The sequence below is a fragment of the Peromyscus eremicus genome, chromosome 10, assembly GCF_949786415.1.
Source record: "Peromyscus eremicus chromosome 10, PerEre_H2_v1, whole genome shotgun sequence".
Lineage (NCBI taxonomy): Eukaryota > Metazoa > Chordata > Mammalia > Rodentia > Cricetidae > Peromyscus > Peromyscus eremicus.
Genome location: NC_081426.1, coordinates 66040168 through 66052219, shown reverse-complemented (window position 1 = coordinate 66052219; position 12052 = coordinate 66040168). Strand labels below are relative to the sequence as shown.

At 46.6% G+C, this 12052-nt stretch overlaps 1 protein-coding gene across 1 annotated transcript in view; it reads left to right on the top strand.

The window, feature by feature from the left end:
* Scfd2 (sec1 family domain containing 2) overlaps positions 1 to 12052 on the top strand; it is a 323711-nt gene that overhangs the window by 291019 nt on the left and 20640 nt on the right. The window contains exon 6 of the mRNA XM_059276011.1: positions 1156 to 1301. Coding sequence (XP_059131994.1) covers positions 1156 to 1301 — 146 coding nt within the window. The remainder of the gene's footprint in view (positions 1 to 1155; positions 1302 to 12052) is intronic.

The window sequence follows — 12052 nt, the reverse complement described above, 5'->3', positions numbered from 1 at the left end:
ACTAGGTCAGGGTATGGATCAGGCTACCTGTGTCTGATCATTGACCACTCTTGTGAAGGAAGGAATACAATGTCAATGAACCAGTTCTTGAGGGGCAGCTGAGCCCCCTCAGAATGGCAATGGAGGCCATCACTCAGAATTAGCCCCATGAGAGAAGAGAAAGTAGGGGTTGTTTCTCTGAATATATAGTGCCCAACACTTCTAGCCTGCCCACATGAAGGCCCACCAAGCTGCTGCAACCAGAGAAAGCCCAGACAGGAAGAGACAGAGACATAGACAGATGGAAAGGCAGGCAGGAGTTCCAGATGGACAGCAGAGCACACAGGCACTGTGGACCCTCCAGGTGAGGCCTGGATGACTGAGTGGACATGCAAGGCCTTGGCAGTGCCTATTCACAGGAGTACCTAAACCTGCACTTCGATGTCCTGATGCTCTAAAGGGGAAAAATTGTACCTGTGACCTCACGGGGGTCACATGAGAGGTGATGAGTTGATACGTCTGGTGTATCGATGAATTGAGGATGAGTGCTCTCAGTGTATCCATGTTTTGTGAACCTCTGTATTATCTTAGATTATTTCTCTCCTAGATGGATGCCTAACAGAAGAGTAGTCCATCAGGGAGAGTGATGGCCACCTTTGTGTTTTTATTAGCTTAGGCTGCTCCCTTTTAATGGTCCTAGCACCCTGTTTATTTAGCACATTCAACAACTTTGAACTTGCCCATCCCAGCTGGTTCCACTCTTGGGGTGGCTGTTATCTTTCTCCATCTTGCTGTCAGACCTTCTGGAAACTATCAGTGGAGTACAGACAGACGTTCATCACAGCACTCACTCCTGTCTTCCTTATGTTCCTCTTGGTTTTCCAAGGCAGTGTCTGAGACTCAAAGCCCCTCGGGAGCCTGTTTTCCATGAAGAAAAGAGTCTAGTGTCTAGTGTCTGAGTCCAATGGCTATGGTGCCAGGCAATTCCCACTTCTGTCCAAAGCATTCCCACTCATGTCCCTTTACTCGTGGATGATTGCAACAGCCCCGTTAGCAAACAGCCAGGAAAAATGGGGTTGAAGGAATTCCAGACTCTTACGTTGAGCTCAAGCTGTCATGAGGAAAATTTAATTTAAAGATTTGCTCACTTATGAAAATATCTCTGGACTGTTTCAGGCTGTGACTCTGCAATTAACCTGACATTTCCCAAATCTCAAACTGCTGTGAATGATGTCTTCACGTCTCTCCAAGAGATTGCCGGAGCCAGAACTCTCATGAAACAGTTTAAGTCTGTGTATGTCCCTGGAAATCATACCCATCAGGTGAGTGTACGTGATTTCAGTATCTGTCTGCTGCTATGTTTTAGCATTCAGAGGCCATGGCCACAAGGAAGTTTCCCCTCAACCCCTTTAGAATAAGGGTTCCATTCTAGATGGACTCCCAGGTTCACTTTAAATGGACCATTTGGGGCTCCACTAAGTCTGAAAGCCTCTCAATTCATCTGTGCCCCAGACTTAATGTAACTGGTGAAAACTGGATTGGAAATCACCCCTGTTTATAGTCCGCTGTAGACTATAGCCTGAGGCAAGGCCTTTCCTTCAGGTCCAGCTGCTGTTGGTTCCAAATGAGGGACAGGCTTTACATAGTCCCAGTTTCCTAGCTCTAGTCCTTCATCAACATTATCGGCGATCAGAATAAAGCAAGGATTTAACTGACTGTGGAAGGGAAAAGGAAAATTTGAGACAAGAGAAGCAATTGTTAGTAAAAATCCCCCTGCAACTTTCGAAGGACAGTAGGAGAACCTACAGAGACTGTTTTGACTGACCATTGAGTAGAAAGATAATATGACAATCCAGGGTGGGGGAGGATGTGAAACCCTGAATGGAGACCATGCAGGAATTCCCAAGGGAAGTACAAAGAGTCAAGGCACCTGGTGCTCTGGAGCCTGGGAGTTCCTCACAGTCAGTGTAGAGTTCGAGCTAAGGACCCTGGTGGCAAACATGATCACTGGTGTGGCTGTGGGAGTCTTCCCCTCCATTTCCCCATGATGGCTCTGGTAACATCTACTTATCTATTGAGGCTTCTTGGTGAGTTTCCTGTGCCGTAGGAGGGAGCTGTGACAGTGAGAAGCTCATCTCAGGCTGATGACTGTGTAAGTGCACGTAGAGATAAGTGAATGTCCCCCATGACCACCCAGCAGAGTCCCAGTTCTGCCTCCTGGGTATTCCTGCAGCAGCTGACACTTGATGACACTCCTGGCCTTGGTTCCAAAAGGGAGTAATTTGCCACATATACATAGTAGCCACGGGCAGGTGGCAGTCTTTGCAGTCATGACTCTGTGTACATTGGTTCTCAGAGAGGTTCTAGAAGTATTGATTAAAACTGCTGATGGTCATCCAAAATCACCCACCAAGATACCAAGATCATAGAGTTGGACACTTGCAGAGTTTCCCATCCTTTTTTTTAAAAAAAAAATCTGAGAACACAGCCACCACAGAATATAGATCATGTCACTCAGATCACCAAACATGTGCAATTTTATCCCTTCAAAAAAATCAACAATTCTAAATACTGTGTTGTGGACTAGTTCCAAAAGACGTACCGAAACAGATGATGTATGATGGAATTTAGACTGGAGAACGTCAGAAGGCAAAAGGCTGCAATAGTTGGCAGAGATCATAAACCACAAAATTAATGAGGTCTTTTCCATTTCATGACCATCACGGGGCACTGATTTGGCCAACTTCACATAAACACACATTAGCTATGAATCATGGGTGTGATAAGGACACTGATGAGCTAGCCGAATTCTGTCTCCCCGTCTGCCAATGCTGCCATTTCTTCAGGCCTCAGGACTCTGTCCTGCAGTTATGACTTCGGGAAGGGAAGTCTTCCGTGTTGTGTATACTTCCCCTTACAGTAAGCCGGGGACATCAACACACGTAATAGAACTCCCCAGTATTGGCGGGGGACAAATGGGGACGCATGGGGTGATGAGTGCGCACTGTGAAGATTAAATTAGTACTTATGTAGACGTAGTGAAATACTCCACAGCAGGAGAAAGAAAAATAAATGAAGCCAAGGCAGGTCTGCTGCATGCAGCTGCCTTTGAGTCCTTGCCTCAGGCTCTACTTCTTGGGGAGTCCCAGCTTTGGGGGAGAAAAAACATGATGGATCCCTCTGTGAAACATTATTCTAGTTTTGTAAAGGATATAACAAAATATAAAATTAAAAGTACAGAGAAGTTTATGTTTAGTAACTATTAAAAAGTGTAGGGGGAAATGTAAGAAGCAGATTTGTGGGAGGTAGGGAGAGACTGAAGACCAAGCAGGAATGTTGAGCCTCCTACTGTGTGACACTGGACTAGTCACTCCATCTCTCTGAGAGCAGATCCTCCTCTGTTTCCCTGAAACACACCCTTTAGACAGGATTATCGACCATCTTCACCCGGTTTTGGCTTTCCAAGCTGTTGTTAAAGAATTTAAAGTTACAGCTGTGAGTCCCGTGGGAGCAAGGGATGCTGATGTGTTGTCCACTGTCCCATCCTCAGGGTCCAGAGGCAGCTTATGCATAGGAGGTGCTCACTAACCGTTTGTGGGGTGACAACATCTTCAGTGTAACACGTCGTCTCATTGAGCTCACAGGCTGTACCCCAATACAAGGCAGGGAAGCGGGAAAGTACAGGTATAGGCTAGAGTCTGTGGCAGCCATTCTGTCTTTGAAGACAGGACTTGGCGGGGTTCGTGGTTTGGCCTTCCAATGTCCCTAAATGCACTTGTGCTGGAGGCTTGGTCTTCTCCTGATGGTGCTACTGAGAGGTAAAAACTTTAGGAGGTGAGGCCTCATTGAAGAAAAGAGGTCATTGGGAGTGTGCCCCTGAAAGATACATCGAGACCATGTGCCCCCACCTCACCCCACTTTCTGGCCACCAGAAAGTAATTGTCTCTTCCACCACACATATCTGCCATAATGAATCACCTCACCACAAGTCGTCAGACACTCACACCCCTCAGAAGCTGTGTGTCAAACTCAAGCTACCCTCCCGTAGGTTGACTTCTCTCAGGTATTTCTCACAGCAGCAGGAAGCTGCATATCACACCCGGCAGATTTCTGCCTTTTACTTCTTCCAATTTGGCCTTTGGTCCCATAGCTTGAGGGAAAATGTGTGCTGTCCACCAGGAACATGTTATCACCACACAAAATCTAGCTGAGATGTCCCAACACACCTAGGACAGGACAAACCCTGGTCTTGCCCTGGATTCCTGTCCCCACTTGTCTTGCACTGTGCTCTGGCCTCTCTGCCCTGAGTCTTGAGTCCTGCAGTACCAGGCTTCCTCATGCCTTCTCGCCTGCTCATGTACACACATGCTCAGTCTCCGAGTCACTAATTTCCCGCTGGCACTGGAGGCACCTTTACTTCATCTTTATCCACTCCCTTAGGTCAGTTGTGGTCCATATGCAAAGTGCAGATAGCACTCCACTCATCTGAAGGTGAACATGATGTATGAAAGAAGTGATCAAATCTCTGGAAGAAGCAGAAGAGGATCTAGACCTGACATGCAGAAGTCCTAGGGAGCCAGGACCAGATCCAGTCAGGACATTGAGGGAATGGTGACATGGAGGCTGTTGCTGCAGCTCCTGACTGGAAGATCATAGCCCATGACCGGAAGCAGCTCTTCTGTGGACCTGTGGGTATCACTTGTACTTGCCCCTTCTGGGCTGATAGACAGGCAGCTGTGTAGATGCTAGTACCTGGGTTCATGGCCCAGATGTGCCTCTTACTAACTGTGAGGTCAGGCAAGTCACTACCTCTCCGTGGCCAATTCCTCCTCTGAACAAGGACACACTCTCACAAAGATGCTCTAAGAATTTAGAGAATTAGTGCCAGTCCAACTCTTGTGATAGCCTCCGACAGACAAACAGGACTTACTGTGTAAGTACTTGTAGTAACATCAGGAAAAATAAAACGCCACCCAGCAAAGGCACCATTTTTAGGTCAAAACATGACTTTGAGCTGTAAGCTCTTTTTTTCCTCCTGTTGCAAAAAAACAAAAAACAACAAAAACATTAAGGCCTTTTTTTCTTGGGTCTCTAAAAGTAACATGGGCCTATGACACTGTCTGTCTGCCCTCTAAAGGACACACTGGCTCTCTAGTCACAGACCACTAACACCAGCTGCCCAGGATAGGACCATGGCCCTCCATAAGAAGAGTCACTGCTGACATTTGCTTGTGTGGTAAGGTTGGGTTTAGGGATTGTCCCTGTAGACAAGAAGCCTAAGCCCCCAGGTAGCTGGGCCTGGGTCTTCATACCACCCCCCCATTTCTTACTGCATGATCCCCAGGTTCCTTTCCCTATGGTACAGTGTTTGATGTGCCGCATGCATCATCAGGAGGATTTTAGCAATGTTGCAGGGACACAGACCTCATAGGCTGTTCCAGTCAAATGCCATCTGACTCCAGAATGATGACAGTTGTTGGTTCATTAGTCTTCAAGGCAGAGGTGCTGGAGCCAATGCAGCACAGATGTGGGCCTTCTTCCATGCCTCTGGCAGCTGGACAAGGAAGTCTAGCACCTCAGTGCCCACAGAGGCTTGATTCATCTCGTCCCCAGGGAAGTAAGGCTGTCTGAGTGGTCATTGGACTCCATATCTTTCGTCAACACTCCCCAGCTTTAGCCAACAGCTGTCCATATCCTAAGCCAACCTCTATTCTCCCCTCTAATTGTATTAATATCTGCCCAACCCCGGACCTGCTCAACTACCTTGGAGGGTAGGGGGAATGGGCACCAAATAGAACTAAACTAAGGACCCGCAAGTTTGACATTGTCCCAAAGACACTTCTAACTGGAGTGTGAATTCAAGGAAATTCTTTAGTAAGCTTGGCTTTCATTTCTTCATATCGAAGTTAAAAAAAACTGCATTCAGTATTTTAAGGAACCATTTGCTTCTGGATATAAGGAAAAATGGGTGGATGGATGGATGGATGGATGGATGGATGAAGAGATAAATTGAAATACTTTTGATCTTCAAACAAACCATTTCCTTTAAAAAGATGAAAGGAGAAAAAAGATCATAGTCTCACAAAAAGCAAACTAAATAGGCATGGAATTGCCTCATAAAGCCGCAAGCATTTCAGAACAGATGTTTCCCTATGCAGTGTTGGGTAAAAACAAGCTAGACACCCTCTATGGGCCCAGTTTTCCTAAGATGCTGGTACATGGCATCATGTGTAGAAAAGAGAGAAGCATGCTTCTTCAGAGGTAGGACCGAGGGTTTCCAGCTCCCCCAGCACCAGGCAGCAGAGCAAAGTCAGCAGCCTCACTGATGAGTTGAGGCTGGGCACCAGTTCAGGTCTCCTTGGCAACAGATACCTAATTCCAAAGACACTGGAGTTAGACTATAATATTTAATGTTAGAAATCACTGTGTACCTGGTCCCCTTCCTCGGGAGCTCAGCTCGGGCTTCTAGACACAACCACACCTTATCTCTACCACAGAACTAACAAGAGACACACACTAGTATTTTGTTTTGCATACTTTCTTTGAGTATAATATTTTCAAGCCCAGTTTGTTCTTGAAAAACATACCACAGTGGACACAAAGTCCCACCCCACTTGCTACCTGCTGGGAGAGGAGAAGTCAGTTTTTCCCCCAATGGAAAACTGATTCCAATTTTTATACTTATTTTTTATTATATTTATATATAATTTTTATTTTTACATATTTACATGTTATTATAAGCATATTTATATTTGTTCCCCAATCAGTGAATTGATATAAAGGCAAATATACTAATATTTCAAGCCAAAACATTATTCTAACCTCAACGTACTTTTTCCCATCTGATATTTTTATAAATTAAAGCATCTTCATAAGCTCCTAATCATATTTGGGTGTTGTGCATTCTGGACCTAACAGCAGGCCTAGCTCTGTGATCACAGCCCCCCTGGTGCCAATGTGCCCAGAACCAGAAAATCGTCAGAGGAGCAATGGTCATTTTCCTTCCCTGGGACAGTCCTTGTGAGCACCATGAGGCATGGGGCAGTCCACACAGTGGTCTGGGAGCTGTTCCGTGCTGAGGTTTCCCTTGGCTTGGAAACCTCATCCCCTGTAGGGGCTAATTTCTCAGCCACAACTCTGTAGTTCCAGCATTCCTCAAAGGGACTCCCCATTATTATTCAAGAGTCATCGGACCTGGAGAAGCCCGAAGCTCTAGCTGTCTATCAAATATTTGTAGTTCCCCAGTCGACAGCAGCGCACCATGCATGGGTCATTTATGCCATTAGCAGTCTTGCCTGTCTCCTAGCTTGACATTCTTTCTTTATCAGGTTGCCAGGGAAACAGAGCTGGAAAGTTAAGCAGAAGTCAAATTCCTGTGCAGAGGGCACAAAGGGTTTAATAATCCTCTGCCCACAGAGACAAGTGAGGAAAGAGTGAAATTACTACTCCATCTCATCTTTAGTGTGTCCAGGCTGAGACAATGCTGTGTCTTCTTGAACCCCATTTCCTTTTCCTCCTGGGAACAAGCAAGACCACATTTCCTAGATTCCCTGGCAGGTAAATTTGGACCCGTGACCAACTCTAGTCAGTGAATTATGGGTGGAAGTGGTACGTTCTCATGCCGGGCCTGTGACATTTTTCTGTGTGTCCCGCCCCTTTCTCTTGGACCCGCCATCATACTCTCATCTCATCATAAGAGATGAACATGGTCTCCAGTGCAGGGCTGCAATGCCCTGGGAATACTAAAACCACTCCCGTGTGAGACCAGAGGTGAGTGGACTGCCCAACAGAGCCACCACACCCCAGAGCTCCTAGTAGTTGTGACAGAAGCAAAGAATAAATGACAAGTGAGGACCTGTTTAATTAACACTAAAGCAGACCACACAGCTGCTCTGCCCTCTGTAACACCTAAAAAAGATGTGGGTGGCACTCCAGAGACACCCCGCCTGTCACCTTCTGCTGGCCCTTGGCTGAGAAGGGCATGGTGCTTCACAAAGGGGAAAGTCCCACGGCAAAGCTGCTTAGTCCAGGGACTTGAAATCACCTGAGTGGCTGGGAGGGAGGGCCAGGTTCTCATCAACAGAGCCCACGCTGGGAGCCTTGGCCTTTCCAGGCAGGGGAAGGACAAGTACCGCTGTTCCCCGAAGCAGTCCTCCCCAAAGTATGCTCTCTACATGTGCGAGCGTTGGTTCTTTTGTTCTCTGTTGCTTTCATAGACAAGTCGGGAGTTTTCCTATCTATTATTTCCGTGGCGAAGCTTATGAACTCATTTTTAAAACAGCCACCACTTCTATTATTTACTATGCTTTGGTTTTAAGTGAAAATGGAAAAGAGAAGAACATTATAGACGGCTTATACTGGAAAGGTGGTTTGTTGGATCCACAACAAGTTTGCGAGTCAGCATGAAAGGAAGAGAAAGTTATCAGCGTTAGGACAGCCCCAACGTGGTGCTGGTCCCTGCTGGTCCCTGCTGGTCCCTGCTGGTCCCTGCTGGTCCCTGCTGCCTGCCAACCCCCTCTTGAGTCAGACTCAGCTGGCAAAGCACAAGTGTGGCTGGCAGAGGCACAGGCCAGCCTTTCACAACTGCATGTAGGAGGAAGGGCTCATAGCTCAGTAGCTGTCACATCTCTAAAGGGACACACTGAGTCCAAAGTATTGTCATCTGAGAATAGAGTCTGAGAGGTTGCAGCCAAAAAGTGTAAGAGGTTCATGTCACACGTGTGTGTCAGACAGTAGAAAATGGTGTGTGCATGGCTCTTCCGGATTTGTGTGATGTCCAAGCTATCTTGTACTTTTAATTATGGTTTATTTCCACGTTCTAAGTAATTGGCTGAGAAGTGCATGGTGCTTTGTTTATTTCAAATAAATAAGAAAGACTTTTAACCTTCCCCAGTAAGGCACAGCAGTCACAAAGACTCAAAACTGAAGGTGATGCCTTCAAACCCCTGCTCCAAGGGAGCCCAGCCCAGCTGGCGAGCACAGCTAGCGCTCAGCCTCACAGCAGAGCAGAAAGGAGAGCAAGGAGAGAAGAGTATCCATGCTTTTCCTAAACCCTCTATGCTTCCTACCTATCCCCATCCGTGCCAGGGTCTCTAGAGTCCTGAGAACAATCCCATCAGCCCTAGCACACCCTGCCTTGGAGAGAAGAGCACAGTACAGTGCTTCTGCTTGGGGTCAGAACCACCCCGACCAGGGACGGAGCCCTCCCCCAACCATTGTTCTTTCTTCCTGTGGTAGGCACACTGTACGGACGGCAACGACCTTACACCTTACTTCATTTTGTATAGGTCATGGAGTATACTCCTCCTCTCTCTCTGTCTCTGTCTCTGTCTGTCTCTGTCTCTCTGTGTGTGTGTGTGTGTGTGTGTGTGTGTGTTTCAAGACAGAGTTTCTCTGTATAGCCCTGGCTGTTCTGGATCTCGCTCGTAGACCAGGCTGACCTCGAACTCAGATCTGCCTGCCTCTGCCTCCTAAGAGCTGGAATTAAAAACATGCGGCACCACGGCCTGGCTTCTTCTCTCTTAATGTGGCAGCCTGTATGTATTTCTCTGTTGTTGTTCTGGTTGAAGTTGCTTTATATAGCCAGTTTTATATAAACCAAGCAACAAATAACCATTAACTCTTCAAAGGAAGGAAATGGTCCTTTCTGTCTTTTGTTCCTATAATGCTGTGTATCAGCCCTTCATTCAGTTGCAAGTAACAGTGATCTAGAGACCAGTTACTTAACATACGAGGTTTATTTCTCACGTGAAGTGGTCTTTGCTAGACGGTCTGTGTCATGGTCATAGCAGCCCTGTAGGTCATGAGCACAGCTTCTCCAGTCTCTGCCCTGTGGCCTTAGGAATATCCCTGTGTCCCATGCAGCAGAACAGAGAAATCGAAGACAAAAATATGTTTCCATTTTAAAAGGCATGTTTCTGAAAGCCCCACGGATCCTTCTGCTTATGTCTCTTGGCCCAGAAACTGGAAATGCAGCTACCCCAACTATATAGCAAGCTGGAGGATGGTCTTTCAGTCAGTTGATAATGTGCCTGACTGAACCCTGAGTCTGTTACTGTAATGATTAAGAAAATATGACAGGCAGCTCCATTGGATTAGTAGGCTTTGGGGCATTGATGAGGCACATCTACGGGTGTGTCTGTGAGGGTTTTTCCAGGGAAGATTGCTTAAGGGAGTAGGGAAGACCCACCTGAATATGGGTGGCCCACTCCTGTGGAATGAAAGGGGAAGGGGACAGCCAGCCCAGCGCCTCCAGTCGACTCTGCTCCACTTCTGACTGCCTCGTGGGCCTCCCTGCCACGGTAGCCCAGATCCCCTGAGCTGGGAGGCAGAGTCAACCTCACCTCCCAGGAGTTGCTTCTGGTCAGGTCTTTGGTCACAGCAAAGCAAACGCAGCAGTTTGCCTCCTGAGGAGAAGCTGTGTGCTTTTGGATGACAGCGCAGTGATGATGAGGTAAGGACTGTCCTGAGGGAAGAGCTTTAAAGATCGAGCATCTGAGAGAAGAAATGTCCAGAAGAGCTCTGATGGTGGGTAGGCTCGCTCTCCACACCGTTTATGTGAAGAAGAGTGTCAATGGAACTGAAGGCCTGTTTTGTTTTGTTTTTTACTACTTAAAATTTTTATTATTATACAAATCCATAAGTTAATTTATTAATTTGAAAAATATAGACAGAAAAGCAAACAAATACAAATACCTGCTACTTCCTGAGTCCAGGATTAACATTTTAGTGTGCTTCACCTCAATCTCATTTCCATACATGAATAATATTTTAACTTTTAACAAGCAACAAGGGGTCTGTTTGTATCGATGGTTTGCTGTAGAAAAACAAAAGGCGCACAACACAGAGTTCCACCTGCCTGCGTCCCTGGCCTGGCACCCGCCTTCAATCACTGCTGGAGATAGATGTTTCTCTCTCTCCATTTGTTTCTCAGCAGCTCCAAGCTGTCGTCTCCCCTGCCACTTGGTAATCGCTAGAGCATCACACGTGCGCTCCTCGCTTGGTACTTTCCCCTCACATGCCAGTCTGCACCCTGCTTTCAACCCTGTCACCACAGGGCCTCTCTTGTCGTGTTTCCAGCACTCCTCCCTAGAGACATTCCTCACTTATTAAACAGCCCTGTTGTTGGACACTTGAGTGCCTGCCATGGTTTGGATAGGAACGGCCCCCATGGAAATGAATTAATGGCTCGTAGATTTGAAGGCTTGGTCATTAGGGAGTATATCACTACTAATCCAGGAATTAGGAGATACGGCCTTGTCGGAGGAAGTGTGTCTCTGGAGGTAAACTTAGGGGTTTCAAATGCCCATACCAGAACCAGTGTCTGTCTGTCTGTCTGTCTGTCTGTCTGTCTGTCTGTCTCTCTCTCTCTCTCTCTCTCTCTCTCTCTCTCTCTCTCTCTCTTTCTGCTACTCGTGGATCTGGTTGTAGAACTCTCAGCCACCATGTCTAAGCATGTGCTGCCATGCTCCGCCCCCCCCCCATGATGATAATGGACTAAACCTCTGAACCCGTAAGCCAGCCCCAATTAAATGTCTTTTTACAAGAGTTGGCATGGTCACGGTGTCTCTTTGAAACAATAGAACAGTGACTAAGACAGTGGCTCCTCATCTTTTCTTACTTCAAATGATAGATGGTGTTTCTGAGTGCATTTCCATGCACGAACATAGCCAAAATAATAAATTGCTGGGAGTGGAATTGCTGTGTCACATGCAGTTTGAGTTTTGATAGGTACTACTGAATTACTAATTTTGTATTCATTAAAACAGTTTCCTCTTCACCCAACCTGACAGTGTCTGATACCCTAGGGCCAAGTCAAAAAGCATCTTTTCAGACTTTCTGTTTTTTTCAGTCTGAGTCTTTAAAAATTGATCTTGGTCAGGTGACTCACAAATGCCTGTAACTCCAAGGAATCATACGCACATCCCACCCTGGCCTCTGAAGGCATGGACATATAAATAAATTTTTAAGAGAAAACCTATCTTGCTGTAACTTTAATCTGATTTCGTCTAGTTATAAACAAGGTTGGCCCATAGCTGTATCTCTGCCTTATCAGTGTTCCTGCCCAGCGTTC